This window comes from Scylla paramamosain, chromosome 29 (genome assembly GCF_035594125.1).
Source record: "Scylla paramamosain isolate STU-SP2022 chromosome 29, ASM3559412v1, whole genome shotgun sequence".
NCBI classification, from domain to species: domain Eukaryota; kingdom Metazoa; phylum Arthropoda; class Malacostraca; order Decapoda; family Portunidae; genus Scylla; species Scylla paramamosain.
In genome coordinates this window covers 12,003,612-12,029,957 of record NC_087179.1, presented here as the reverse complement: position 1 = coordinate 12,029,957, position 26,346 = coordinate 12,003,612, and the positions used below count along the sequence as shown (strand labels likewise).

The 26,346-nt window shown below is 38.9% G+C and overlaps 2 protein-coding genes across 6 annotated transcripts; one reads left to right on the top strand and one right to left on the bottom strand.

Annotated features, from left to right (window-relative positions):
- The first annotated feature begins 473 nt into the window (after nucleotides 1-473).
- On the top strand, nucleotides 474-11,228 carry LOC135115315 (vesicle-associated membrane protein 4-like). The gene is made up of 5 exons (XM_064031929.1): nucleotides 474-1,049; nucleotides 2,650-2,705; nucleotides 3,762-3,812; nucleotides 4,231-4,463; nucleotides 4,634-11,228. Exons 1-5 carry the CDS (start codon nucleotides 990-992, stop codon nucleotides 4,660-4,662), a joined length of 429 nt encoding a protein of 142 aa, XP_063887999.1. The 5' UTR covers nucleotides 474-989; the 3' UTR covers nucleotides 4,663-11,228.
- LOC135115313 (FK506-binding protein 15-like) lies at nucleotides 10,792-25,971 on the bottom strand. Of its 5 annotated transcripts, none has more exons than XR_010275950.1 (16): nucleotides 25,875-25,971; nucleotides 23,662-23,933; nucleotides 23,393-23,491; nucleotides 23,094-23,219; nucleotides 22,604-22,748; nucleotides 22,038-22,130; nucleotides 21,694-21,843; nucleotides 20,262-20,375; nucleotides 19,621-19,837; nucleotides 19,091-19,254; nucleotides 18,631-18,972; nucleotides 17,025-17,215; nucleotides 16,562-16,712; nucleotides 15,856-16,020; nucleotides 14,857-15,333; nucleotides 10,792-14,183 (listed from the first exon to the last, which is right to left on the bottom strand). XR_010275950.1 is itself a non-coding variant. In XM_064031928.1 (16 exons), the coding sequence occupies exons 2-16, from the start codon at nucleotides 23,709-23,711 to the stop codon at nucleotides 14,173-14,175; spliced, it is 2,190 nt and encodes a 729-aa protein (XP_063887998.1). In that variant the 5' UTR covers nucleotides 23,712-23,933; nucleotides 25,875-25,971; the 3' UTR covers nucleotides 10,792-14,172. The 5 variants fall into 5 exon arrangements, 1 of the variants encoding a protein (XP_063887998.1); XR_010275953.1 differs by having other exon boundaries at nucleotides 19,103-19,254; XR_010275952.1 differs by having other exon boundaries at nucleotides 23,393-23,488.
- Between the last annotated feature and the right edge of the window lie 375 nt (nucleotides 25,972-26,346).

The following is a 26,346-nucleotide window of genomic DNA, read 5'->3' as shown; positions in this document are numbered from 1 at the left end:
ATATATATATATATATATATATATATATATATATATATATATATATATATATATATATATATATATATATATATATCGTATTAATTTACACAATAGGCCGTTGCTCTCTCTCTCTCTCTCTCTCTCTCTCTCTCTCTCTCTGTGTGTGTGTGTGTGTGTGTGTACACGCGCGCGCGTATATGTAGTAGGTTTGATTTGATTCTCCAGGAATGCTCAGCAGCTCAGCCAGCAAGATGGAAAAAAAATCCAAATCGTAAACAAAAAGTACTGCACATTTGGAAGACGGAAGAGAAACGAAGAAAACTGAAGTATAGATTATAATTTCTAGTTGACTCACCTTTTATGGGTGTCCTAAAAATAACAAAAATAAATTATTGTTTCTGATTCCAGACTAGCTATTCATGTATAGAGCCTAAAGGTAAAAATAAAAGACTTGAGTAATCCGGATTGGTGGCATCAGACCAACCCGACCAAGCCGGATTGGTAAACAACAAAGATGGCGGCGACAGGACAGCAGTGAGGAGCTGTCATGTGTGTACCAAGCTTGTCTGGCCGTTGCTGTACTTAAATCAACATTCAGCAGGACAGTGTGTGATTCTGACCTGCTGCAGGTTCGACAAGCAGCTACTGACACACTGCACCGCCTGCTGGAGATTCGTGGGCCGCTGCCATACTGCTGCTGCTGTTGCTGTTAGGAGAGTGTTGCGTGAGGGAGGGAAGGAAAAGAGGAAGCGTAGGATTCAGTCACGTAGGATTACCACGGTGCTCTGGCCTGCTGCTGTGAAGGAGGCGGGGAAGGAAGGGGATAACGAAGTGAAGGAGGCAAGAAGGAAGGAGATCAGGAAGTGAAATCAAGGAGGGGTGGAGATACGAAGTGAAGGAAGGAAATAAGTGAAGAAATCAAGAAGGAAGGAAGTAGATAAGTAAGTACTGGAGGCGAGAAGGAAGGAAGTAGACAAGTGAGTGAAGGAGGCGAGAAGGGAGGAGCCATGCCACCCAAAAGGAACATCTCGGCGGAGGACATCGATGACGCTGACAATGAGGAGGTGGTGAGTGGCCAGCTGTGTGTGTGTTTGCGTGCTGGTAATTTATCAGTGTGTCGGTCTGTTTGCCAGTTGATTAAGTATGCAGTTCATACAATGCTGTTAATAGTTAGTGTAAGTTAAGTCTGCAGTTTTATACAATACTTTTTCTTATATAGGAGGGACACTGGCCAAGGGCAACAATAATCCAATAAAAAAAAAATAAATAAATAAAAAAAAAGCCTACTGAGATACTGTTCCACGAACAGGGTCCAAAGCGGTAGTCAAAAACTGAAGGATAAGTGTCTTAAAACTCTCTTGAAGGAGTTCAAGTCATAGGAAGGTGGAAATACAGTAGCAGACAGGGAGTTTACCAGAGAAAGGGATGAATGATTGAGAATACCAGTTAACTCTTGCATTAGAGAGGCAGACAGAGTAGAAAGAAGTGAGTCTTGTGTGGCGAGGCCACAGGAGGAGGGGAGGCATGTAGTTAGTAAGATCAGAAGAGCAGTTAGCATGAAAATAGTGATAGAAGATAGCAAGAGATGCAACATTGCAGTGATGAGAAAGAGGCTGAAGACAATCAGTTAGAGGAGAGGAATTGATGAAATGAAAAGCTTTTGATTTCACCCTGTCTAGAAGAGCAGTATGAGTGGAACCCTCCCATACATGAGAAGCATACTCCATACATAGATGGATAAGGCCCTTGTACAGAGTTAGCAGGTAGGGGAGGTGAGAAAAACTGGTGGAGATGTCTCAGAACACCTAACTTCATAGGAGTTGTTTTAGCTAGAGATGAGATGTGAAGTTTCCAGTTTCGATTATAAGTAAAGGACAGACAGAGGATGTTCAGTGTAGAAGAGGGGAACAGTTGAGTGTCATTGAAGAAGAGGGGATAGTTGTTTAGAAGATTGTGTCGAGTTGATAGATGGAGGAATTGAGTTTTTGAGGTATTGAATAATACTAAATTTTTTCTGCCCCAATCAGAAATTTTAGAGAGATCAGAAGTCAGGCATTCTGTGGCTTTCCTGCGTGAACTGCTTACTTCCTGAAGGGTTGGATGTCTATGGAAAGACATGAAAAAGTGCAGGGTGGTATCGTCATTGTAGGAGTGGATAGGACAAGAAGTTTGGTTTAGATCATTGTTGAATAATAGGAAGAGAGTGGGTGACAGGACAGAACCGAGGGACATCACTGTTAATAGATTTAGGAGAAGAACAGTGATCGTCTACCACAACAACAATAGAACAGTCAGGAAGGAAACTTGAGAGGAAGTCACAGAGAAGGAAATTTTATAGGAGAGAATGAAAATAGATGAAATGAGGTCCCCCCTCTCCTGGAGGCAAGGAAGTTAATCTCTAACAAACAAATGCTGTTAACCACAGATATGAGGCAAAATATTTATTAAGACTGCGTTTAAAATTCTCAGCATTGTTGCAGTCTATCATGTCTTGAGGAAGCCATTCCATAGATTGATGACACGATGGAAAAAAATTATTTTTTGATTCATGAGAGTTGAAGAATTTCCTAACAAGTTTGCAACCTTCTCCTTACGTGTAATTTGAATAATCTATCACGAAAGAGAGAGAGAGACGTAGTACTTGTAGTGATGTTCCCTGTGTTTCAGGAGCGGCTGATCAGCAGCACTGAGGACGGAGGAGACGATGACGACTTCTTCCTCAAGTAAGATTCCCTGTGGCTGTGTTGTGTTGGCCGGCTCAACTTTCATTTGTGTTTATTTATTTATTTATATATTTATTTGTTTCTTTGTTTACCTTTTTACTGTTGCTCCAATGTCTCTTTCATTGCCATAGTGTTGCATCTCTTTCTGTCTTATGCCATTATTTTCACTCTAACTGCTCTCCTGATCCTGCAAACTGCATGCCTTCCCTCCTCCCGTGGCCTCGCAGCACAAGACTTTCTACTTTTTCTCACCTCTATTCAGTCCACCTCTGTAATGCAGAAGTCAACCAGTATTCTCAATCATTTATCCCTTTTTCTGGTAAACTTTGGAACTTCCTGTCTGCTTCTGTATTTCCTCTTTCCAGTGACTTGAACTCTTTCAAGAGGGAGGCATGAAGACACTTATCCTCCAACTTTCTTTAGAAACCAGCAGCTCCATGGACTTTTTTTTTTTTGTTGTTGTTGCCCCTGGTCAGTGACCCATTACAAAACAAGAAAAAAAAATCTTTTCTTTTTTCATCTTTAATTTTCTTTCTTCTTCTTCTTCTTCTTCTTCTTCTTCTTCTTCTTCTTCTTCTTCTTCTTCTTCTTCTTCTTCTTCTTCTTCTTCTTCTTCTTCTTCTTCTTCTTCTTCTTCTTCTTCTTCTCATTCTTTTTCTTTTCTCCTTGTTCTTGTTCTTCTTATTCTTATTGTTATCATCATCATTATTATGTATTTGTTTAATTTTACTAGGCACGATACTTTTAAAAGAAGGAGCCTTTGGTCTCACACACACACACACACACACACACACACACACACACACACACACACACACACACACACACACACACACACACACACACACACACACACACACACCACTTTTGAAATAAAGAAATTAGATAGGTCATATTTAAACTTCAGCAACTTCCTTTTACATTAGTTTGACAATTAGCTTTTTTATAATGTTTTGAGTTATGATCTCTTCTTGTGTTGAAATATATGGAGATAAGAGTACATAGTCACTATTACTCACTACATCACACCTTGTCATGGCTGCATCTGTCTTTCAGGGGACCAACAGGCAAGAAGACGGTGCGGTTTGCGTCAGACAAGTTGAAAGAGTGAGTACCATCCCTGTGTGTTTTGTGTTGTTGATGCCAGTAAGCCACAATCCTACTGTCCCTCACCAATACCGCACCTGCTCCCCTTCACCACTGCACCACTCTATACCCTGATTGTCTCTCCCTTTATCCACCCTCTGTCTTCCTCACTCCCTTCCTTCCTGTTCCTTTCACCTTGTATCTCTCATAATCTCCCTCAATCTTTCTTTCACTCTAGATTTCCCTAACCCTTCTATTCACTCACTTTCACCCTAGATTTTTCTCACACCTTTCTATACACTCTATATCTTGCACTCTTCCTTCCATCCTCCCTTCACCCTGCATCTCCCATACCCTTCCCTCCACCCTCCTTCACCATGCATCTCCCTTACCTTCCCTTAGCCTCCCTCACCCCCTGCATCTCTCATTCTCCCTGCAGTGTGAGGGTGCAGATAGCAGAGGTGACGGATGTGATGAGGGACAACGTGGGTCGGTTGCTGGAGAGAGGTGACCAGCTAGACCACTTGCAGGACCGCTCCGAGGGCCTGGCCACCACCTCTGACCAGTTCCGCTCATCTGCTACCCGCCTCCGCCGTCGTGCCTGGTGGGAGAACACGCGCAGCCGTCTGTGTGTGGCAGGCGTGGCTGTCCTGCTCTTCCTCTTGATATTCAGTGAGTGTCTAGTGTGTGATGGTGGTATGAGGATGGGAGGGAATGGTGGTGTGTAAGGGTGTGTGTTAGTGTGATATATTGTTGTATATTTATTATATTGTGATGGTTGTGGTCTTGGCTATGTGTACAGCTGTCATTCCTCCATATCCTAATTGTTTTTTGCATTGCAGTTCCTGTCATAATCAAAACGACTTCGTAGAGGAGCTGCTGCATCTATACCATCATTGCTGCTACTACTACTATAATAATACCACTGCTATTAAATCAAAAGCATGGACTAGCCTACAATAACTGGCTGGTCTTGTCGTATCTCCCTTTTAAATGCACTGGTATGTCTCTCTGTTCTTTTTTAATGTTTGTGGGGAGTTACATAACTCCTCATCCAGGCTTCACCTCACTTGTGTGTTTGTGTAGCAGAATCACACCATTGTCTCACCCACCAGGCACCTCAGGGAAAGTGGCACCTTGTTTGATTGACTTGATGTATGCCAGCTTCTCTCCTCTGTCCCTCCTCCTCTCTTTATATATCTTTTCCCTCTGAGATGGCATCATGCATCTCATCAGTCAGTCAGTCTATCTATCTGACACTTGCTCATCATCAGGGGTGTGTCAAGTCAAAGGTAATGGTCTAACAGCTTAGCTTGGCCCCTTGAGAGTATGTCATTGGTGTTCAGAATATATGAGAGTAAGGCTTGACTCCAGTTTTACAAGGAACAGTAAGACAGGTCATCTCTGTGGGATGTGTTTGTATCATGCAGCCATCAGTAATGTTATCTGGAGTGGTGGTGAAGATCAAACATTTAGGGTTTATTTGATGGTGCATTGCTTTCATGAACTTTCATTTATTGCAGATCAAGTCCTCTTGGGTATACTTGGTGCCTGGCATGGGTTTTTTTTTTGGAGGATAAAAGAATTTTATTAGTACTCAATTTCCACCAATAGGACCTGATAATTATGAGAGTTTGGTGTGTTATCTATGTACACAAACCTTTGCTTTAAATGATGGTACTAATCAAACTTAAAGGGTATACTTGGTGCCTGGTATGCAATCAGTTCACAGGAGCTGAGGAGTCATTAGGAGTTCATGTAGCAGTCAGTCCCTCATGTCACCAGTTACTTTCAAGGTTAGTGATTCAAACCCCTGGTTTGTTTTGAGCTTTTTTGGGGGCTTATGAATTGTTAGATTAAATTGCAGCTTGGTGTGTGACTTTGCAGTTATTTTATTCATATGGTCATGTGTGGGATTCATAGCATGGTGATAATTATTCTTTATTGTAACCAAGGATTGTTTTTTGCATATTATATTTTTATTTGCACTGATTTTTATACTTATAATTAATAGATGTGTGTAATAGATGTGTGTATCTGAATATGGATATTGACCTGATGAAGGGTGAAACTGTTGCCACACAGGAACACTTACCACCTTCTGTTTGTTTAGGTGTTTGTATGACATTTTTCAAATTTTCCTATAGTTACTGCTACTAAAAATTGTTAGTACATAATTTATTTCCTAATGTGAAAGATGCATCACTTTTTTTTCTTTTTAACTGCCACCCCATTTGTTTGGTAGAAAGCCAGTTGCAAAAAGAAAAAAAAATGTATGAAAAAGCCTGGTTTACAGAAGAAGTGCAGCATGAAAAGCTGTAGTGGAAGAGTTGGGCATGTAAAAAAGTGTATGAGAAAGGGAACTCAGGTCAACACTTCTTCCTTGACCAACGAGAGCTTTGTCCCATAAATCTGAGTAATTCAAGCTTAAAAATCAGACTACAATTGTGTCATGGTATTGGATTTATTTGTAGGCTAGAAGTGTGTATCTGTGCTGGTGGGAAATACTATGTAGCATTTCATTCATAACTCTAGGTTTAAGAAACTGAGAAAGTTACCATTCCTGGGTGATTTAATATATTGCTATAGGTGATTTATTGGTAGTGGGGATGTGATAGTCATTAGTAATGTAAGTGTCACCTTCAGTACATACATTCACATACAGTAAGTGACACAGGTCAGACTCAGAATTGACTTCATGTCCTGTCATTGCAAGAAGTGATGCCACTAATTCCAGTGAATAGAAACAAATACATGAACTGTTTTATACTAAGACCTTAATCCTTTCACTGCTAGATCAACTTTTCCCCATAATCATAATCTTCCAGTCACTTATTTTTTGCATTTCTGTCATTTCTGTTCTGTAACCTAAAAAAAATAAATAGATCAATTATTAATTGATAAAAAAAAATACAAAATTGCCTTCCTGTTGTTTATTTTTTGTGACTTTACACATATTCTGAATGTTAGCAAGGAACAACCACAGCAGTGAAAGAGTTAAGATGGAGAGGAACTGGTGGTGTGATGGGTGGAGGGTAGCCAGCATTCTCTTGCCAATTTTTTGTCCAAAACATTTTGCACAGTATGATATTATTACTGAATTGGCTCACAGGCACTTGTTTGTAAGGCCTTTGAGTGAGTTAGTCAATGGAGTAAATTGCTCTCAAACATTCTTGTGTCATGGCATAGAGGAGTTTGTTGTGTGTTTCCCATCCCACCCACTTTCTCCATGCAGCCTTCCACATCAGTCCACACTCCTGTCCCACCTTTACTTTCTTCCACACTTATTCTTTCTCCATATTTCTTCCTTTCCTTTCCCTTTTCACACTCCTATGTTTCCTATCCCACACTTTTTCATTTTCTGTATTTCTTCCTTTCCTTTCCTTTTCCACATAACTATCACACCTTTCCTTTCTTCCACACTTTATTTTGTTTTTTCTTTTCTTTCCTTCACCTCATTCCTTCTTTACCACACAGTTATCCATCACACTGTGTGTGTGTGTGTGTGTGTGTGTGTGTGTGTATATACTGGTGGTGATGTCAGGTCAGAATATTCTATTCATGGTGTAGATACAAAAAATCCCATGTTTCTCTTTCTTGCTCTCTTTCTCTTCATTTTTTGTACCCTTGGCTGGCCCCCTCTTTGCATTAGAAGATTAAGTTACATGAGAGAAAGAGAGAGAGAGAGAGAGAGAGAGAGAGAGAGAGAGAGAGAGAGAGAGAGAGAGAGAGAGAGAGAGAAACTATAAGATATGAAAAGGTACAGGTTTCACCAATGTTCCATCCCTGTAATGGCTGTCAGAGATAAAGATGGAGAACTGTAAGAGATGAAAATGTTAGGTAATAATTGTGCTGTGTTCATAAGAGCTGTCAGTGATCAAGGTGTAAGTGATGTAGCTTTGATTTTTTTTAAGAAAGGAGGAATAGAAGAGTTAGAAAAAAGTTAAATTCAAGAATTAATGAACGTGTACTGTTAAAATACAAAATGTAAAGGTAATAATTGTGTGGTGTGCTCATTGTAGCTGTCAGTGGTAAAGGACTTGGTGGTGTTTTTTTGACTTTTTTTTAAGAAAGGAGGAACAGAAGAGTTAGAGAAGTTAAATTCAAGTATTAATGAACCATTTGTTAAAACACATCCTGTTGTGTATCAGTCTTATAGCCAGAATTTTGTATTTTCCAGCAGTGTCAGATTAAGTTTTAGTTGTGGTGCTTCTGTGGTTTGTGCGTGTAGTGTGCAAGATGGCAAGTGTCTCCTGGGAGTGGGGAGACTTCCTGTGCCATGAGCCATGAGGAATTCAATCATGTATACAAGATTGCTTATGGAATTGTTTACTTACTTTTCATAATGTTCTTAGCATTTACATGTTTATATTTTATTTTTATATGCAGTGATAATTATATTCCATAAGGAACAATAGTAAATTTGAAGATGTTTTATTGATGTAAGAAAATTATGTCATCTTCAGGTTTATTGTTGTTCTGGAGCATCAGATGAGTTGTGTGTGTGTGTGTGTGTGTGTGTGTGTGCAGGATTTGTTCACTGATGCTGTGAACAGAGTATAGTTGTGCGAAGCAATGTTCCTGCCTTTGTTATGTGTTTACTCAGAGGAACTTATAACACAGGAATAGATTGCTGGATAAGTGTGTGTGTGTGTGTGTGTGTGTGTGTGTGTCAGTATATTTGTGTGCTATTACGAACAAAACTGTGTTACCGCAACCAAAGTAATGAAACAAAACAAAAAAAAGTGGCAACTGAGCCAAATTTACAAAAAAGTAAGATTTTTCCACACATTTTATGCAGATTTCAAGTGCAAGTTGTTAGTGATTCCTGCTTTTGTGTTGTTTTGTAATACCTCTGCACACTGTAGGTATGAACACACTCAGAATGACACATTGTTTTTCCAGTAGTCTATTGCACTCATTCACCTCACTTACCGTCAGTCCATCACCCACAGTGTTATGCAGTTCAGTGTCTTATCATAGACATCGGCAGAAAATCCTTTGAGTGTTGCCTCCTTATCTTTTGCTATATTCATCTTTCCTCCCTCTTTGAGTTCCCCTCTTTCTCTCAACTTGTAATAATTACATTTCTTCACATTAATGACCTCCACTTAATCTAACATTTTTTTCCAAAACTTTCTTTCTCTGGTATCTCTCTCTCTTAGTAGTGCCATGACCTTTGTACGTAATCTGGTACACACACTTAGTGGCGTTTCAGTCAGTCCCCATAGATTGATTGATTTAATTTCTTTCTGTGAAAAGCAAGAACCACATTTTGTTTATATATTGTATTACCCTTTGTATAATCTTGTAACCAAACTGTTAAATTCTTCCGTCTTCCATGCACTGGTTAAGATTTTTAAGATGCAATTTTCAGTTGTCATTGAAGTACAGGAGAGCATTCAAAATACTTGCCGTTAGTGATCAGTATTTCTTAATCAAAAGAACTGGCAAGTCATTAATGAATATGCATAAAAAACAGTAACAACCTCAGGATAAATTTTGTAACTTTAAAAATGTGGACTGAAATGGTCATTATGGTCATTCTTTCAAGCCATTTGTTGGCAAAAATGTCATCTTTCCTCCCCAGATAGACCTGCCTTGTGTTTGAAGGGTATTGCCAGAAAGGTAACTTGTCTGGTGAAGTCATGTTGCTGATAAGACCTGACACAAGTGCTGCACTTCCCTGCACTGCACACTGCTGACACTTTACTTGCACAGTACTGTTTGATGTGAACCATCTTGAGGTAATGATCATTTGTAGTGCTGCACATCACACTTCATTGCTGCAGTCTTGTTTTTGCCACCTGACACCTGATCAGCAGGACCTGTAGCCAAGCCTCCACTCTTTGGCTGAGAATCTGATCAGTTCACCTGGTATGTTCAAGTAGAGAGCTGTCCATGTATTTGTAATGTATAAATCTATCAAGACTTCATTTACCAATATCTGTGGTAGTGTGCAAGTTGTCTTCTGCAGTCATTAGAATTACAGAAAACAGTGGTAATTTATTTATTTATTCTTGCATGTCAGGAGATTGGCAAAGGAGAGAGAAACAGCTTGCCACTCCCCAAAAAGTCAGAGGTAAGAGATTGTTCATGTTACTTTTTGAAGTCTTGATATACATGTAATGGTGTAATAGTGAATAAGTTTTATTTCAGATGCCTTGCATTTGAAATATGTACATGAAGTATGTTACATGTCTGTTCACATTTGTCATTGTAACATCCTCTATAAAGTGATACTATTGAAATAGTATGTTAGACTATGAAAAAAAAAAACGGGTTGTTCATTAACAGTAAGAGCAAATTAATACAAATCAATGGACTGCTCAGTAACATTCAGTTTGTTGATCAGTTGCTTGGCCAGGAGTTAAGGGGAGTGCGACAGTGAAGTGTCCGTGTTAGGCTAGTGATAAGTGATTATGGATAGTGGTACTCATACTTACGTTGGTGTAGAATATATTATTTACTATTTGTGTGCTGGATTCTGCTTGTAGGGGCAGTGATAGTGTTAAATGGTAATTCTAGCTACTAGTGTTTCTGTGTGTATGTGAAATGACCTTGGCCTGTATTCCTAAATGTTCAGGTGCTTTACCTCAGCTGTTTTTAATAGGCTATAGAGAATCCTTTTCTGATTTTCAGAGGTGTTTGTTTGTATGGTTCTGATGATTTTGTACCATTAGTATGAAAACGCCTTTGATTCCCTGAGTAATCATCTCTGAAGCCTCTGAAAAAAGTCCTTTGGAGAGCCCTTGCATATAAGAATAGGAGCCTTTGTCACCACACTGACTTAATTCGTGTGTTCAGAACCTACCTGTTTTTTTCTAAATCACCAAAGAAATGTTGCCCAAAGTTGCTAGAATCCTTGAGTCAAAACTGTTTCTCTTTTTCTCTCTTTTTCTAAGATCTTATGTTCCAGAGCCATAGCAAAGAGAGTCCATGGTGAGTGAGTGATCTGGAGACATACTGTGGGCTGAGATAAGATAAGATGAGAGAGAGAGAGAGAGAGAGAGAGAGAGAGAGAGAGAGAGAGAGAGAGAGAGAGAGAGAGAGAGAGAGAGAGAGAGAGAGAGAGAGAGAGAGAGAGAGAGAAATTTAATTTTCTATGACAATTGCTTATCCATTTTCTGTAAGAGAGAGAAATTTCATTTTCTATGACAATTGCTTATCCATTTTCTGTGAGAGAGAGAGAGAGAGAGAGACCTGTTGTTATCATACTGTGGGCTGTGGTGAGATGAGATGAAATGAGAGAGAGAGAGAGAGAGAGAGAGAGAGAGAGAGAGAGAGAGAGACCTATTATTATCAAGGAGTTGTGGTGAGTGACTGTGATTCATAAACATACTGTGATGAGAGAGAGAGAGAGAGAGAGAGAGAGAGAGAGAGAGAGAGAGAGAGAGAGAGAGAGAGAGAGAGAGAGAGAGAGAGAGAGAGAGAGAGTCTGCATAAACATCCAAAGTTGGGTGTTGTCGTCTTGTTTGAATCAGAGATCCTGGCAACTTGTAGCAACCAAGATGCTGTGGTGCCTGCTATAATCCTGTCCTCTCTTCTTTCTTACCTGCTGTCAAAAAGAGTGAATGCGTGAGTTTGTTTATGGTGCAAAAATTTTTTATGCTGTATTAGAAATTTTACTTACATTTGTACTTAAGGAAGATTATGTATGTCTAAAAAGTATATATATATATATATATATATATATATATATATATATATATATATATATATATATATATATATATATATACTGTATAAGAATGTAAACAAGAAAGCACATTAAATTCTGGTAATATTGCAATCTGGTTCTTCCTGAGATTGAAGTGTGAGGTGTCCTTGTGTGAGTGGGTGCACCTCATCCTTCCTCTCATGTCTGTGATTGTATGGCTGTCTGTACTCGCCAATAATAAAGGGAAAAACATCTCAGGATTATTTTGTTTTACCTTTGATGTCACACAGTGTTGTGGTGGCAGGAGTATGCTGATCTGCCCACCTGGTGGAAGCAGGAGGGGGTGAGGGTTGGGGGGGGTGCAAAGGTGCTGCAATACAAAAGCACTACAGTAATGTAAGAAATATACAATAATTTCTTGTTGTTTATCATCAAATGTGCAAAATTACATTGATTATTCATAAACAGTTAACAAAATATCAAAATTAACCCAATAACTAATAACTATTAGCTAGGAATGCTTCACTTAATGTGTTGTACTTCCTCATGATAGTCTTAGACACACATTATGATAAACAAATCTTTATCACTGAAATAAATTAAAAAAAAACATGACAGTCTCTCCTGATGATGCAAAGGAAACAAAGCAGTACATTAGTAGCACCTGCCAATGCTGGTCTGTGTATACTAAAAATGTACAAATAAAAATAGCTAAATACATAAAATTAATTATAAAAATATGAATACTGCACTAAGAAAAGGCATTAAGTAAATCTTTTAGTCTTTTAAACTCTAAATCTTTCACATCAGAAGCAAATGTTTAGAAAATGAGCATATCCAATCAATGAAAAATCTACCTCAATATGAAAAAGATAAATTATTTGAATAACTTAAATGATTACTGCTGCCTCAATTAACATGCACCATGACAAACCACTGATCACCTTTTCCTAATACACTAAAATTAGGATTGTTCTGAAGCAACAATAACCACTGATCTGGCTGCAGCTGTATGTGAGAACACTGCAGTGCATTCCTTGCATGAAAATTTGTGACATCTAATGAACAAAACAACAATACATCAACTTCATGCCAAAATTCTTGTAGTAAAATAACATGACGACAAAGACATGACAATAGCAATTCAAGTTAGATGTTTATTTGGTCTCTTAAAACTTAACTGACTGACTAGCTTACTTAAGTCTGTCTAATCTTAACAGACTGTTACATGTCATGAAGGGTGTGTTGAATATGAAAGTAGTGATGGCAGTTGTGGGATGGTGTGAGGGTGTCGGCAGATATGATATTGGACAAGACAGAAGTTTGAGTAGTATGAGAAATATGACTGTTATGAGCTACCTGTCCGTACACAAACAGAAAATGTGCCAATAAAGCATCAGGAAGAGGCACCCCATCTTGTGCCACTGAGCCTTAAACTCTCTCTGAGGAATGCATTGCGTTTCACACTGAAAGGCAGGATGTCCATGTTTTATCCATGAAACTAAAGGGCTCAAAATATAATGTTATCTAATTTTGAGAAGGGGACATAACAAATGAATGTCTTCATCCTTATAATACATAATTTTATCCCACAGCCTATCAAATATCACATTCTGATGACACATTCAGATCCTATAAATACTAGAAAGAACTGAGAACTGATACAGATGTTTCTATCAAACAGAAGTATTAGTAGTCCCTTTATTTTTTTCCTGAAGTAAGCTATGGAAATCCCAGACCACTTGAATAATATGATCCCATCCTCAATCATTCACATATGCTGTATAATTTGGCACTACCTGGAGAGCACAGTGGCAGGACAAAGCATGGCTAAGGCTGCATGTGGAATGGTTTCTTTCTTTGTATCTTTGTAAATAGATCATTATGTGAGTGACGTTCCTCTCCTTCATGATGAGTGAAAGACTTAAGGGGAGTGAACATGGAAGGAAGGATGCACAATGAGAGGAGGGACTCAATAAGAGATGCGAGTGTAAAAAACTTCAAGGATTGGGGAAGGTCATCCTGAAATCAAACCCATGCCCCATAAGAGATGAGCACCTGTGGGAGGCAACCTCTGCTTCAACTATGTGACCATCCAACCCCAATCTAATCCCATTAGGAAAATAGGACATTACACAAAAAATTATAATGGTTATGGATGACATAAACAAATTTACAAATGGAAGGACTCACTTACTGCTCCCTAGTGAATGCTTTCCTTAGTAAAGCTGTAGCACCTATTACTCAGTAACCATGACAATGGAGGGTAAAGAGAAACTATACACTGTGGTGATGAACCCTGGGTAATGCATAATGACTTACCATTTTGGTTAGTAAGACAGGTTGATGCTGTCATGTTTCTACACACTATTCATGCATAGACATTATCTGTCTATGCTAATCTTACTGTTGATTGATGAATTAATTATTTTTATCCTTCTTTCTGCATAGTAAAAATAATCATACATGCTAAATACTTTAAAAATTTGATTAACATTACATTAAAATATCAACAAGCTGGACAACATCAGCCCAGCAAGAGGACACACATTACAGTGTAAGGCAACAGCTTATCTTTCATTACTGCCGAGCCACACCAATGACTAAATCAGCAATCTTATACTTGAGCAATGATGACCCACTTGGCAGGCCAATCAGAAGACACTCTTGAGCGCTGCAGGACATGAAGCATGTGGACAGAACAGCTTCACCTCCTTGCATCTACTCCTGATCTGAAAATATGTTATTTGGTGTAAGATTTCTGCATGTTCAGACTTGGGTTTTACCCTCATTAACTGCTATACCTTCAAACAGGATTATGCACAGTTGCTCTAAGTGGTGATGTCATATAAAATATTTCAGACAAAAAATTCAGTATCAGTTAACTATCTCATCCACCACAGCCTTAGATCTCCTTGGTCTTTGCAGAACTTTTCATATAAAGCAGTTCATTGGTCCACATATCAGCTTCTATTTGATTTACATCTATGAAATCCACTGGAATTAGTGACACTACTACATGAAATTCATTGGAATTAGTGACACTACTAAATGAACTAAAAATTGGTCTTAGGGTTAAAAAAAACGTACTGCAGATGCTGCGAAGAAGGTACAGTGAATTAAAAGCTGGTGATAAGGGATGCGACAAACACTAATGAAAATACACAGTGAACTAAAATGTGGTCCCAAAAGGGTGCTACAGATGGTATGTCAAGGGCAAGGGTGAATAAAAACATGGTCACAAGTGGAGGTGCAGACACTAACAGGGTAGCAAACTAAAATATGATAACTAGTGGTGCTGCAAACAGGTATTGTTCTCCTCAAGGTTTGGCAACAAGATAACTTTTGGCAGGGTCATTGTGGCAGGAGTGAGGACATGCATACCAAAGGGCACCACTCACTCACCCTTTCTGTTCATGACTGGCTGATCTTTTCTTTTAACATTTCATTCTTTAAGTCTGCCACTTCCTCCACTCTCTCCTCCTCCTCGTGCTGTTTTCCTTCCTAATCATCTGCCTTTTCCAAGCACAAGGAAGTATGTTTCTTCAAATCTTCATCCTCTTTTTTATCATTCTTACTTAATTCCTTTTGTTTCAGGTACAGAGGCTCAATTTCAAGTGTGTTTTGTATTTCTGTTGGCTTCCCATCCTCCTCCTCCTCCTTTTCTATCCACCTCTCCTCAGTGGCAAAATCTTCATAAATTTCCTCACCTGGATCACTTTCTCCACTCCTGACCTCCATATCATGGCTTTTGCTGTTCTCTTTTTTCTCATCCTCTTCATGTTGCTTTTCCTCCTCTCCACTTCTTTCTTCCTCTTCTGCTGCTGTTTCCTCCACCCCCACTATCTCTTCAAGGTTCTCCATAAAAGTGGAATAAGCCACCTGAGAAGAGTAGGGAATATATATTATAGTAAATTCTGGTCTTTGACAAGGATGTGTAATGTTCCCATCTGCTAGCAATACAAGCAAGACAGAGACTTTGATAGAATAAAATGGTTTACTAGTTCTGGTTTTATGAAATAGTAGTGGCTTTTCCATATATATATATATATATATATATATATATATATATATATATATATATATATATATATATATATATATATATATATATATATATATATATATATATATATATATATATATATATATATGAATACATACAGACTTTTAAGACCTTTACCATCATCCCCTAATTTCAAAAATCATAAAAAGACTGAGAAACTGTGAAGGTGGCCATGAGAGCTGGCCATGAGAGACTGTCACTGAAAGTTGGCAGGACACTCAAGGTAAACACAAGTTTGACACAAGAGATAGACAGGTAAATTTTAGCCTTGACTATCCTACTACTATAAAAACAAACAAATGAATACAAATATGTTATAATGAGTATCAGCAGCTCACCTGCAGGCCAGACCTCACAGTGCACAGGACCTGAGGCCGAGAGTGCTGCTCCTCCTCACTGAAGGCATCGGACAGGTGGCGGAACAGACCTGAGAGGGTTGACTTGACCAGTGATCTCACCTGCTCTGGCATCAGGCCTTGCTTGTCCTCCTGCTGAATGTATCCCTGAGCACATGATATATAATGGTTAGGTCATGGTCATATATATATATATATATATATATATATATATATATATATATATATATATATATATATATATATATATATATATATATATATATATATATATATATAATTACTTCAGACATACACATGATATTGTAATTTAGTCACATGCTTAAACACACATACAAACGTATACATTAATAAATAAAAAAGGAAAGCAGTTAAAGATTTGTCATTAATCTGAAAAGAAAGACACATACAAAAAATATTATACAATCAAACTAATAAGAAACAACAGTAAAATCAATTAAAAGTTTGTAACCAATTAAAAAAATGTAAATGGAAACAATAACATTAAATAAAGCAAAATTCACAAATAAATACATAAATGAAATTAAATAAAAGCAGCTTTAAAATCAACACCACATATCACCAGCTTGAAGAGAAGCAATACCACTCCAAGCTCAGGTGAGACAAGCAACACCTGAGCACCAGCAAGGGGGACACACCAGGTCAGGCAACTAATGCATTCACTCACCTCAGCCTCCGTTTGGGTTTCCTTTTCTTCTTGTTCCTTCACTGGTTCTTCTTTATCTTTTAAATTTTCAGCACTTTCTTCTTGCCTGTCTTCCTCCTTCTTCCTTTGTTCAGCTTCTCTTCTCAGCAGCTCTCTCTTCTCCTCCAGAAGTCTAAGAGTGAAAAGGACCAAATGAAAGAAAGACAAAGACAGGCAGACAGACAAGATAGACAGACAACTAGACAGACAGATGGCTCCAAAATAGAAATGAATACCTAAGATAAGCTCTTTCTCTGCTTATACTCATTGAATAAAACCAACAGACATACAAGTAAAGTGGTTAAAACTGACCCATGCACCAAGACAACACTGGAAAACTCTCTTACCCTCCTTTCTTCTCACATTTCTCTTAACTACTTCTTCAAATCCATTAATTGCTTTTAACATGATAATACATTTATGCCCCCCCCCCTCTTTCTCTTACTCAGCATTCATGGTCAAGAGTGAAGCACGAGATGTCTGACTCTCACTAAGCTTCCTCTCCAGGGCCTCCACTTCTCCCTGCAGCCTCTCATTGTGTGCCACCAGGCCACTCGCAAGGGCCATCAGCGCCTTAGGATCACTGGGAGGGGGGGAGCCTGAGTCATGGGAGCCTCCTGTCTCAATTTTATCCACCTGCAGGACAGGAAAGTACATCAGGAGGTGTACTAAATGTAGACAAGATGCTGGATGCTGTGGAATGGGCATTAAATGTAGACAAGATGGTGGATGCTGTGGGATGGGCATTACATTTGTTATTATTTTCATTTGAAGGGGCAGTTTTAGACCAGTGAATGCAGTCAGGCCTCACTGTGAAAGCCAGGTGTGCTGTGCATAAGCTCCTGGGGTGAAGTAGTGTGGTTCAAAAGACTGTTCCTTTCCACTGGGGGATGATGTGACTAAGAGTGTGAATGATGTGTATTTACCTAGTTGTAATTTACAGGGCCTGAGCTACACTCATATGGTCCCATCTCCATATGGTGTCCAATTTTTACTTAAAGTTGTGCACACTCTTGCCAATACTACATCCTCACTTAGCTTGTTCCAAACTTCTATATTTCTCTGTGGGAAACTATATTTCTTTATGTTATTCAAGCATCTTCCTTGTCTTAATTTTTTGCTGTCACCTCATGTATATCTGGTATTTTCTACTTTGCTTAGCATTAGTTCCACAATTTATAAATCATTATTGAGTTTCCCCTCTCTCTTCTTTGTTCCAATGTTTGCAGGTTCATTTCCTTAAACCTGTCTTCATATGTTAATTCTTCCAGTTCTGGAACCATCTTTGTTGCCATCCTTTGTATCCTTTCTATTTTTTTACATGTTTCTTCTTGTGGGGAGACCACACTGATTCAGCATATTCCAGCTTTGGTCTAATCATAGTGTGTGTGTGTGTGTGTGTGTGTGTGTGTGTGTGTGTGTGTGTGTGTGTGTGTGTGTGTGTGTGTGTGTGTTGCTTTGTCTGGGCCACTCCATGTACAATTGGCACGCTGGTATATAGATGTGGATAGTAACATTTTATTTTTTCTGCAGCAAGACTAAAGATTCCTGCTCACAATGCCATTACTATACAGACCTTGAGATAGAAGCAAAAGAAAGACCAAGTTTTTTTTTTTTTCTGGCATGCTTATGTTGAAAAAAGACTCCATGCTGCTTACAATATTACTACATGCCTATCCGTTAGACTTTTACCTCTCCCATCTGATCTGGTAATCCTCTTCACTAAATATCTTCTATCTATATCCACCATGTGAAAGGATAACATTTCATGCAATAAAAAGAATTCCAAGACTTATCACATCTATACAGAATCTCATTTTCATTACTGTATCCCTGTTTTTTGCAATTATCTTCCCCTTCTTACTTGCTCATATGCTTCTAGTTTTACCCATACTCTCTTCTTTCCTTCACTTCTAGTTTTCTAGTTATCACCAAATTACCACCACGGTATATAATTTTAATTGTACTCCTATTCTCTATCTTTTCCCTTTTTACTTTCTTGCATCCTTTTCTCCAAACACCGTCCTTTCCTCCCTCCCTTGTTTCCATACCTTGGTCAGCAGGAGATCAACCTTGTCTGAGATCCTGGCCACTGATGTCCCAAGCTGACAGATGCTGAGTGCCAAAGTGGAGTCCAGTGTTGAGGAGTGTGTCTGGTACTGAGAGGGCACTGTGGGGACAGGGACTGGAATAGCAGTAGCAGTTGTAATGGCAGCAGCAATAGTGTTGGTAGGGACAGAAGTGCATGTAGAACTAAGCTGAGTGGAGGTGGAGGAGGGAGTAGTAGGAATGGAGACAGTGGTAGAGGTGGAGGAATCAGGAACATGCATAGGTGGAGTGGCAGCAGGGATTGACGCCCCTTCTACTGATGCTCCTTGTGTCTCCACAGCACCCTGGGAAAGATTGGTACATTAAACTATACAAAAATCTGTATGAATAACTTAACATAACTCAAACTTCATTCTAAACCACATAAATAAACACAACACCTCTACTTATAAAGATCACTACCTCGCCGGTCACCTCGGAGGGCTGTGACACCTTGGCACTAGGCAGCGGCGGGAAGAGTGGAGTGCCAAGCTGAGCCATGCGAGACACCAGTGCCGCCTTCCTGCTTGCCTCACTGTCCTCCTGAGTATTCTGGCCCTGTGACTCAGCCATGTCTCCATTCTGACCTGTCATAAAAGGTCTGTGTGCTCAATTCATTGTTCATAATCTCATAGTCTTGACATGTAAATTTACAAGTCATGTTTTATATGTTTGTAGTTTATCCATCCTCTGTGACTGGCAGAAAGAACACTGCTACTAATTCCCTTTGTGCCATGATGCTCCAAAGGAATGCATGATGAGTTGTACACTGTGATGTTTGACAGGAAGAGGAAGAGTTTTGGTACACAAGTTTGCCCAGGATGTCAAATAGTCTAAAAACACTAACATTTCTCAGCACAAAAGAGTATCAAAGCAAAGCCAGCACATTCTAAGTCACTTCAAAGATCAAGAAAACCGCAAACACTACAAACAAAAATCAACAAGCAACAGACCTGTGAAGTTATGTGAAGAAGCAGTAAGGGTTGCATCCTGGGAAGTGATTGTCTGTTGTTGTTGATGTTGTTGTTGTTGTTGTAGTGTCACAGGACTGGTGTTGTTACTGACTGCTGTTGCTGCTGGCGATGGCTTGTCCTTACCCCCTTTGGTTCTTACTTTCAAGATTGTTATGTTGTGGAATGTTGTTGGAGGCAACCATTTACCATCCCTTTGCTAGAAGAGGAGGAAATAGAGATACTCTCTCTCTCTCTCTCTCTCTCTCTCTCTCTCTCTCTCTCTCTCTCTGACATTATATAATCCCACTGTTGTAGCAGATAAAAAAAATAAAGTAAAGATAAAGAAATATGAAAATGCAAACAAAACAAAAAACTTAATCTGAGAAGAAACCTAGTATAATAAAGAAAATACACAGAACAACCAAAATTGCCCCAAAATAAGATGAAAAACCAACCTGAAAATAAGTCTGATGAGAGAAATGAAAATGAAAAGACAGCAATGAAGAACAAATGCTGTTAGAGAAAGTTACTCAAACCCTCACCCACATACATATAAACACACATAGATAAGCACACTCCACTCACACAAACATATATTGCATCTAACAATGATGACATGGCATCCTCTCTGTCTGTCTCACCTTGGGAAGGAAGATCAGCCTGTGGGAGTCCACTGTTGCACCTGCCAGGCAGCTCTCCCACCCACCTTCTGAGGCCGGGGTCACTGTCACCTTCACTCCCTTCAAATTTTCAATCTACAACAAGGAGACATCACTTTCATCTCCAAGCTTATGTGAACTGAACAGAGCTAAGAGCATCATCACTGCTATCACTATCACAACATGCAAGCTCAGTGAGGAGTGGTTGCCAGTCATGTTGAAAGTAAGGTCTGCTTACAAATATTTACTACAGTAATAGAAAGCCAATTAAGATATTTTTAATGAGAAAGATGTGGGGTCAAGAAAATAATAATAATGATGATGATGATGATGATGATGATGATGATGATGATGATGATGATTATAATAATAATAATAATAATAATAATAATAATAATAATAATAATAATAATAATAATAATAATAATAATAATAATAACAACAATAATAATAGCAACAATAATATCTATATGCCACTACATAAACAATAACAATAATAATACCACTACCATTATCACCACCATCACTATGATTACCACTACTATGGGGTGGACTGATTGTTTTCTATTTTTTTAGTCTGAACGTTTTCGACAGACTAACATGTTTAAGAATGAATATTTTCGACAATGATTTGGCAACTTAGACTGATTATTTTCGATGGTTCTGCAATATATTTTTCAATCATGATTATTTTCGACACATTAAAAACATTGGTTGGAATGTTTTCGAAACTAAATAAACTTCACTATGAATGTTTCCGACAGTAAAAAAATATTGAACTGAATGTTTTCGACACTAAAAAATGGTAAATTCTGAATGTTTTCGACACTGGATAAAATGAACTGTCACATCACGTCACGTTTAGACTTAAACAAAAGACTATAAAAACTAACCTAACCTAACCTAACCTAACCTAACAAGATAATAATCAAAGAAGGTCTAAAATGGCTGAATGAAGTATCGAAAATATTCCAAAAAATATTGATTTAGGTCAATGATGTGTCGAAAATAATCCAAACTGTAAATAGCTAGGTAATTGTTGTGTCGAAAATAATCCAAAACGGACACTAAATGTGTAAGAGTTGTGTCGAAAACAGTCCAAAAAAACATAAAATGGGTTGTCGAAAATAATACTTCTTGGCAAGAATCGAAAACATTCAGTTTAGATTACTTTTGTAGAAAATCGAAAACATTCAGACTAAAAAAATCGAAAATAATCAGCGACCTCCTACTATGTACTACTGCTACTGTGTTACTAACAATTCTATTCTCACCAACAGACCTTGACAACATACCAAGAAGATACAAGAAATATAATAAAATGGTCATAACTCAAGATATATTACTGCATATAAGTACAGCAGCATGAGAATTAATGATATATGTATGTAGTCCAAAAAACAGAACTGTTTACCACTTCTCCCTTGAGGGCTGTGGAGGTGATGGTGTGGGTGCTGCAGTGAACTTTGGCCACGTCCCCCTCGCCCAGAGTGTGTGGGCCTTTGCCCACACACAGGTCCTGCTGTGAAGGGCCACTGCTAGTGACAGCTCGGTAGATGGCCAGCTGATAAAAGTAATGTGTTCATCAAGGGAAGACTGGATGAACATGAAATGGAGACAGAACGATACAGGTTTCTTCAGGTCCTGCATACAGCTATGATGATAAGTAAATAAACACACATGTACACACTCACATAATGAGCTTGTCTCAGTTCTGTAAAAATATAAATAGGTAAATACAAATAGGTAAACACACACCTGCATCACCAAGTCTTCAATTCGCTGTGCCTCTCCGAGCAGTGTGAGGGATTTGCTGTGAGCTGTCACCCTCAGAGTGGAGCGCTCCAGCACCTGAAGAGTAGGACAGCACAGCAGGGCATCAGGGGCATTCAAAAGTCAATTGGTGATCACAGTTACACAAAACATGATATCGTGATCCTATTACTATTATAAGCACTTATAAGTATCATGTGTATGCAAGAGCCAGAATAGTTATTTTACCAGAGTAAAATTCCTAATTCACCTTTTATTCATCATATATATATATATATATATATATATATATATATATATATATATATATATATATATATATATATATATATATATATATATATATACTCTTTACTGATTAACATTAATTCAAACAAGTGGAATTTGCTGATCAATTAAGTGAGTAACTGATTGATGATTTATGGCCACCACAACAATAAATTCATGTAATGGTGCAAGTAACTAAGAATAGAAACAAGTAAAGACTAAACTGGAAATACAAAAATAAAAGGAATGGGGAACAGAATCGATTACAAAAGAAAACAGCTCACCTCTAGAAGTAGATGTGAGTCAACAGCAGCTCTCCAGAGCTCCCCTTTGTCCTGCACCACCACCAACAGGGTGAAGCTCCTCTTCACAGCATTGCCCACCACCTGGCAGCTCACTGCCATCCTAGCCGCTCCGCTCCTCTCTGCCCTGGAGGTCGTCACACAGAAAACCTCAGTCCACACTAATACATTCATTTTCTTCACTCTTACCCCTCTGACTACTATGATTTCTAAAGCTTAATAGAATGTTAAGGTGCAAGGTCAGAGTACAGTCTTGAAAAACACCACTGACATTTCAAGATTTTCTGGTGCCTCTTGTTTTATCTTTGATCAGTAAAATCTTGTGCAGTTGGAGCTGCTCATATAACTGGTGTCATAGTGAGAATTTTATGAAGAGTTTCTGTGAGGGGATCTGAATCAATACAGATTACCATTAGCAGGTTGTAAGGTTAATTAATGGAGATAAGATAGGAGGGGAATAAGTAGTAGCTACCCTTGAGGCAGCAGACTGAGGGGCACGTCAAGCAGAACCTCTTGGCCATCCTTGGAGGCTTGTCCAGTGCCAGATGAGGCAGAAGAATTGCTCCTGCCTGGCCGTGGCTGCTTAGGTGCCACAAACCTGAAGGAACAAAGTGATGTATTTATAAATCAAAATAAAAGACAAAGTAATATTTTCAACTTCCAAAATTCGTGAAGTAAACACTTACAATCTTTGATGGGTGATTTGGTTTACATACAACTTGCATGGTGGCCAACAATACACAAGTCTGACATGAGATGAACAAAATGTACCTGAAGTTGGTGGAGAGGTCAGTGTGGTGGCCTGTGCTGCTGCTGCTGCTATTGCTACTCATCTCCTCAGGGCTGAACAGCATGGCCAAGCGGCGGCTGCTGTAGAGCAGAAGGTTACTGCGTGAATGTCAGGCAGGACCCCATTAATCCCGTAAATCCTTAAGAATGATCTTTTATTTATACTTATTGCATTGGGAATAATAATAATAATAATAATAATAATAATAATAATAATAATAATAATAATAATAATAATAATACAATTTTACCTTGAGGTAGTGGGAGTGAAGTAATCATCATCGTCATCCATTGTAAGCATCAAGTAAGACAGCAAAGCACGCTGGACTTGAGAAGGAAATAAGACTCTTTCTGTGATGCTATTCCACCACCATGTCACCTTTGTGTTGTGTTACTTAAAACCTGGTGAGACATGAGCCACCATCCCTCCCTCACATCACAGTCGGGGGCCAAAATATCAACTCAAAATAAGTCATCAAGTGAAGTGTCAGTGCAGCCTTTGGAGCAGCATTTCCACACACACCTGTCAGGAGATGCAACAAAAGAACATAAGTACACAAAAAAATAAGGAAAGATGCAAGAAGCCATCAGGCCTACTTATGGCAATCCCTGTATAAATCATACCTAGCTATTTCCATCTATCATCGTGTGTGTGTGTGTGTGTGTGTGTGTGTGTGTGTGTGTGTGTGTGTGTGTGTGTGTGTGTGTGTGTGTGTGTGTGTGTGTGTGTGTGTGTGTGTGTGTGTGTGTGTGTGAGACAATCAACATGCTTCCGAATTACTCAAATTTCAAATTTATCCTAATTTTACCTGTTCTGCTCCCCCTACCTCACCCAGTTCTGCTGAGTCAAGGCAATTCAGTGATAATTTAATGCGGTTTTGTTTTGAAACACCTTTTCATTAATTACCCCAAAAACCTTCCCACTTCCATAGCCCTCTCCTATTCAAACTGCATGCGATTTAACAAGACCACAGAAAGTCTATGTTCAGGGTTAATCCATGAAGAAATTATCTGTGATATTTAAATAAAAACAGGCTGAGGAGAGTTAAAAATAGGTAAAATAGCAAAAAGGAGAAGACGAACAATATTAATATCAAAACCAAAAGAAGGAGAGACAGCCAATCACCCTGTGTCTACCAAGCCCTGCAGGAGAGAAAACAGGGCAGTGGCTGACCATGATACACAAGACTGACAAGGATAAGGCACAAGTCTTGGTGTGATGAGGCTTATCATATCACAGGAGAATCAAATGGCCAACGGCAGTAGCAGCGACAGTAGCAGCCAGCCACTTTGATACCTCTTGATGGGGTGAAGTCTGCTATCCTCCCTCCCCTGGGAACTATGTAGCAATGACTCCTGCCATCTCCCTCACCATCCACCATCATCCTCACTCTGCCACAAGAGCAGATAAACTTCCTGGTCTTCCCTCTCTCAGTTTAGGCTAGTTTAGGGCCACTCCCTCTCCTGGTCCTCACCAAGAACAGGAAGGATAAGCACAGGCACCCTTTCTTGGCCTAGTTAGTGAAGTTAATGCCTTCCAAGTTTATCTTTTGTTTGTTACATGTATTTACAATCCATTAAATGACAGAAACTTACCATCAACTTTACTTTTCACCAGATTGACAGTTGAACACTCTAGTTCCATTTTGGTTTGTTTTATTTTCACTTTTACTTATCAATTAATATATTTAGTTTTTACTTTCTTCAATATGTAAGCAAGATATTACAATGCTGTACAATAATACTGAAATAGCATTAACATTTTCATTTGAAGGTTTGGTTAAGTTTGTTTAGGTTAAGTTTAGATTAATTTAGTAGGCAAATTTCACTGCTGATTTTCTGTGTACTTAAAAAAAAAAAAAAAAAACTATTCTGTAATAAAAGGTCACAAAATTAATAAGCTATGATTACTTCAGTAATTCCCCAACTCAGTAACAACATAAGAACAAGAGATAGAACAAAGCCAGTTCTTGCCTGTGGTGAACTTGGGGCTCACCAGACAGCACGTGGCCTAATTACACAAGCCACTATTGTCATAAACACAGACAATAAGATGCTGAAGAAGAGTTAAGGTTAGTTGATCTAAACAAGGCACCTCCTGATTTCTTGCTGCTGTTGACTGATTTGTGGTGCTTGAACACTCGCGGGTTTATTAGTTTGTGGCCTGCCTGTTTCCTGGTGTGTTTAGTCACTGCTGTATGTTCTGCAGCCTGCCGAGATAGCAGGTCTGGGGTACTTGACATCTTGGAGCTGTGCCGCCACCTTCACTTGCCTCGTGACATGACCACAGGTGAGCACAGAATCAAGTGCGTACTGAACTGTTCCCTGGGACCCTTGCAGTGCTCTTCTTGGATTCATTACGTCCTTGATCCATTGTCCAGCGCTTCATCACAAGCTGGGCAATCAATCAAAGCACCTGGCAAAACTATCAAGGTTTAAACAATCTAAAAACAACCTGATGTACCATTTGAACCAGCACCGCCACCACGCACTGTGACACACGCCCCTCGCGCTGCCGGCCAGCTGATCACACCTCGTGACGTAGCGCGTGACGTAACGCGTTCATGATTTACAGCGCCTAATTAACTTTTCCCGCGCTGAACATGAGGAAAACCAGAAATATCAATGAAAAGCAACTGGAAACCAGACTGTCACTCCTTGAATCTCTTCTCCCTGCAACTACACAGAGGCTTTTAAGCATCGTCTTCATAGTAATATACTGTACGTAAAGCTTAGATATTTGCGCCACGTTATACACGCGTGCAACGCGTCGTTAGAAAAGTCCCATTGAGCTCCATTGCATGTTAAAACGCTGAGCACGAGAACGCGCGTACGAGAACGCTCGTGTGAAAGATACCTAAAGTTGAAGTCCAAATATTTCATGGGTTACCTCTATATAATTTGTGCTCTCTCTCTCTCTCTCTCTCTCTCTCAAG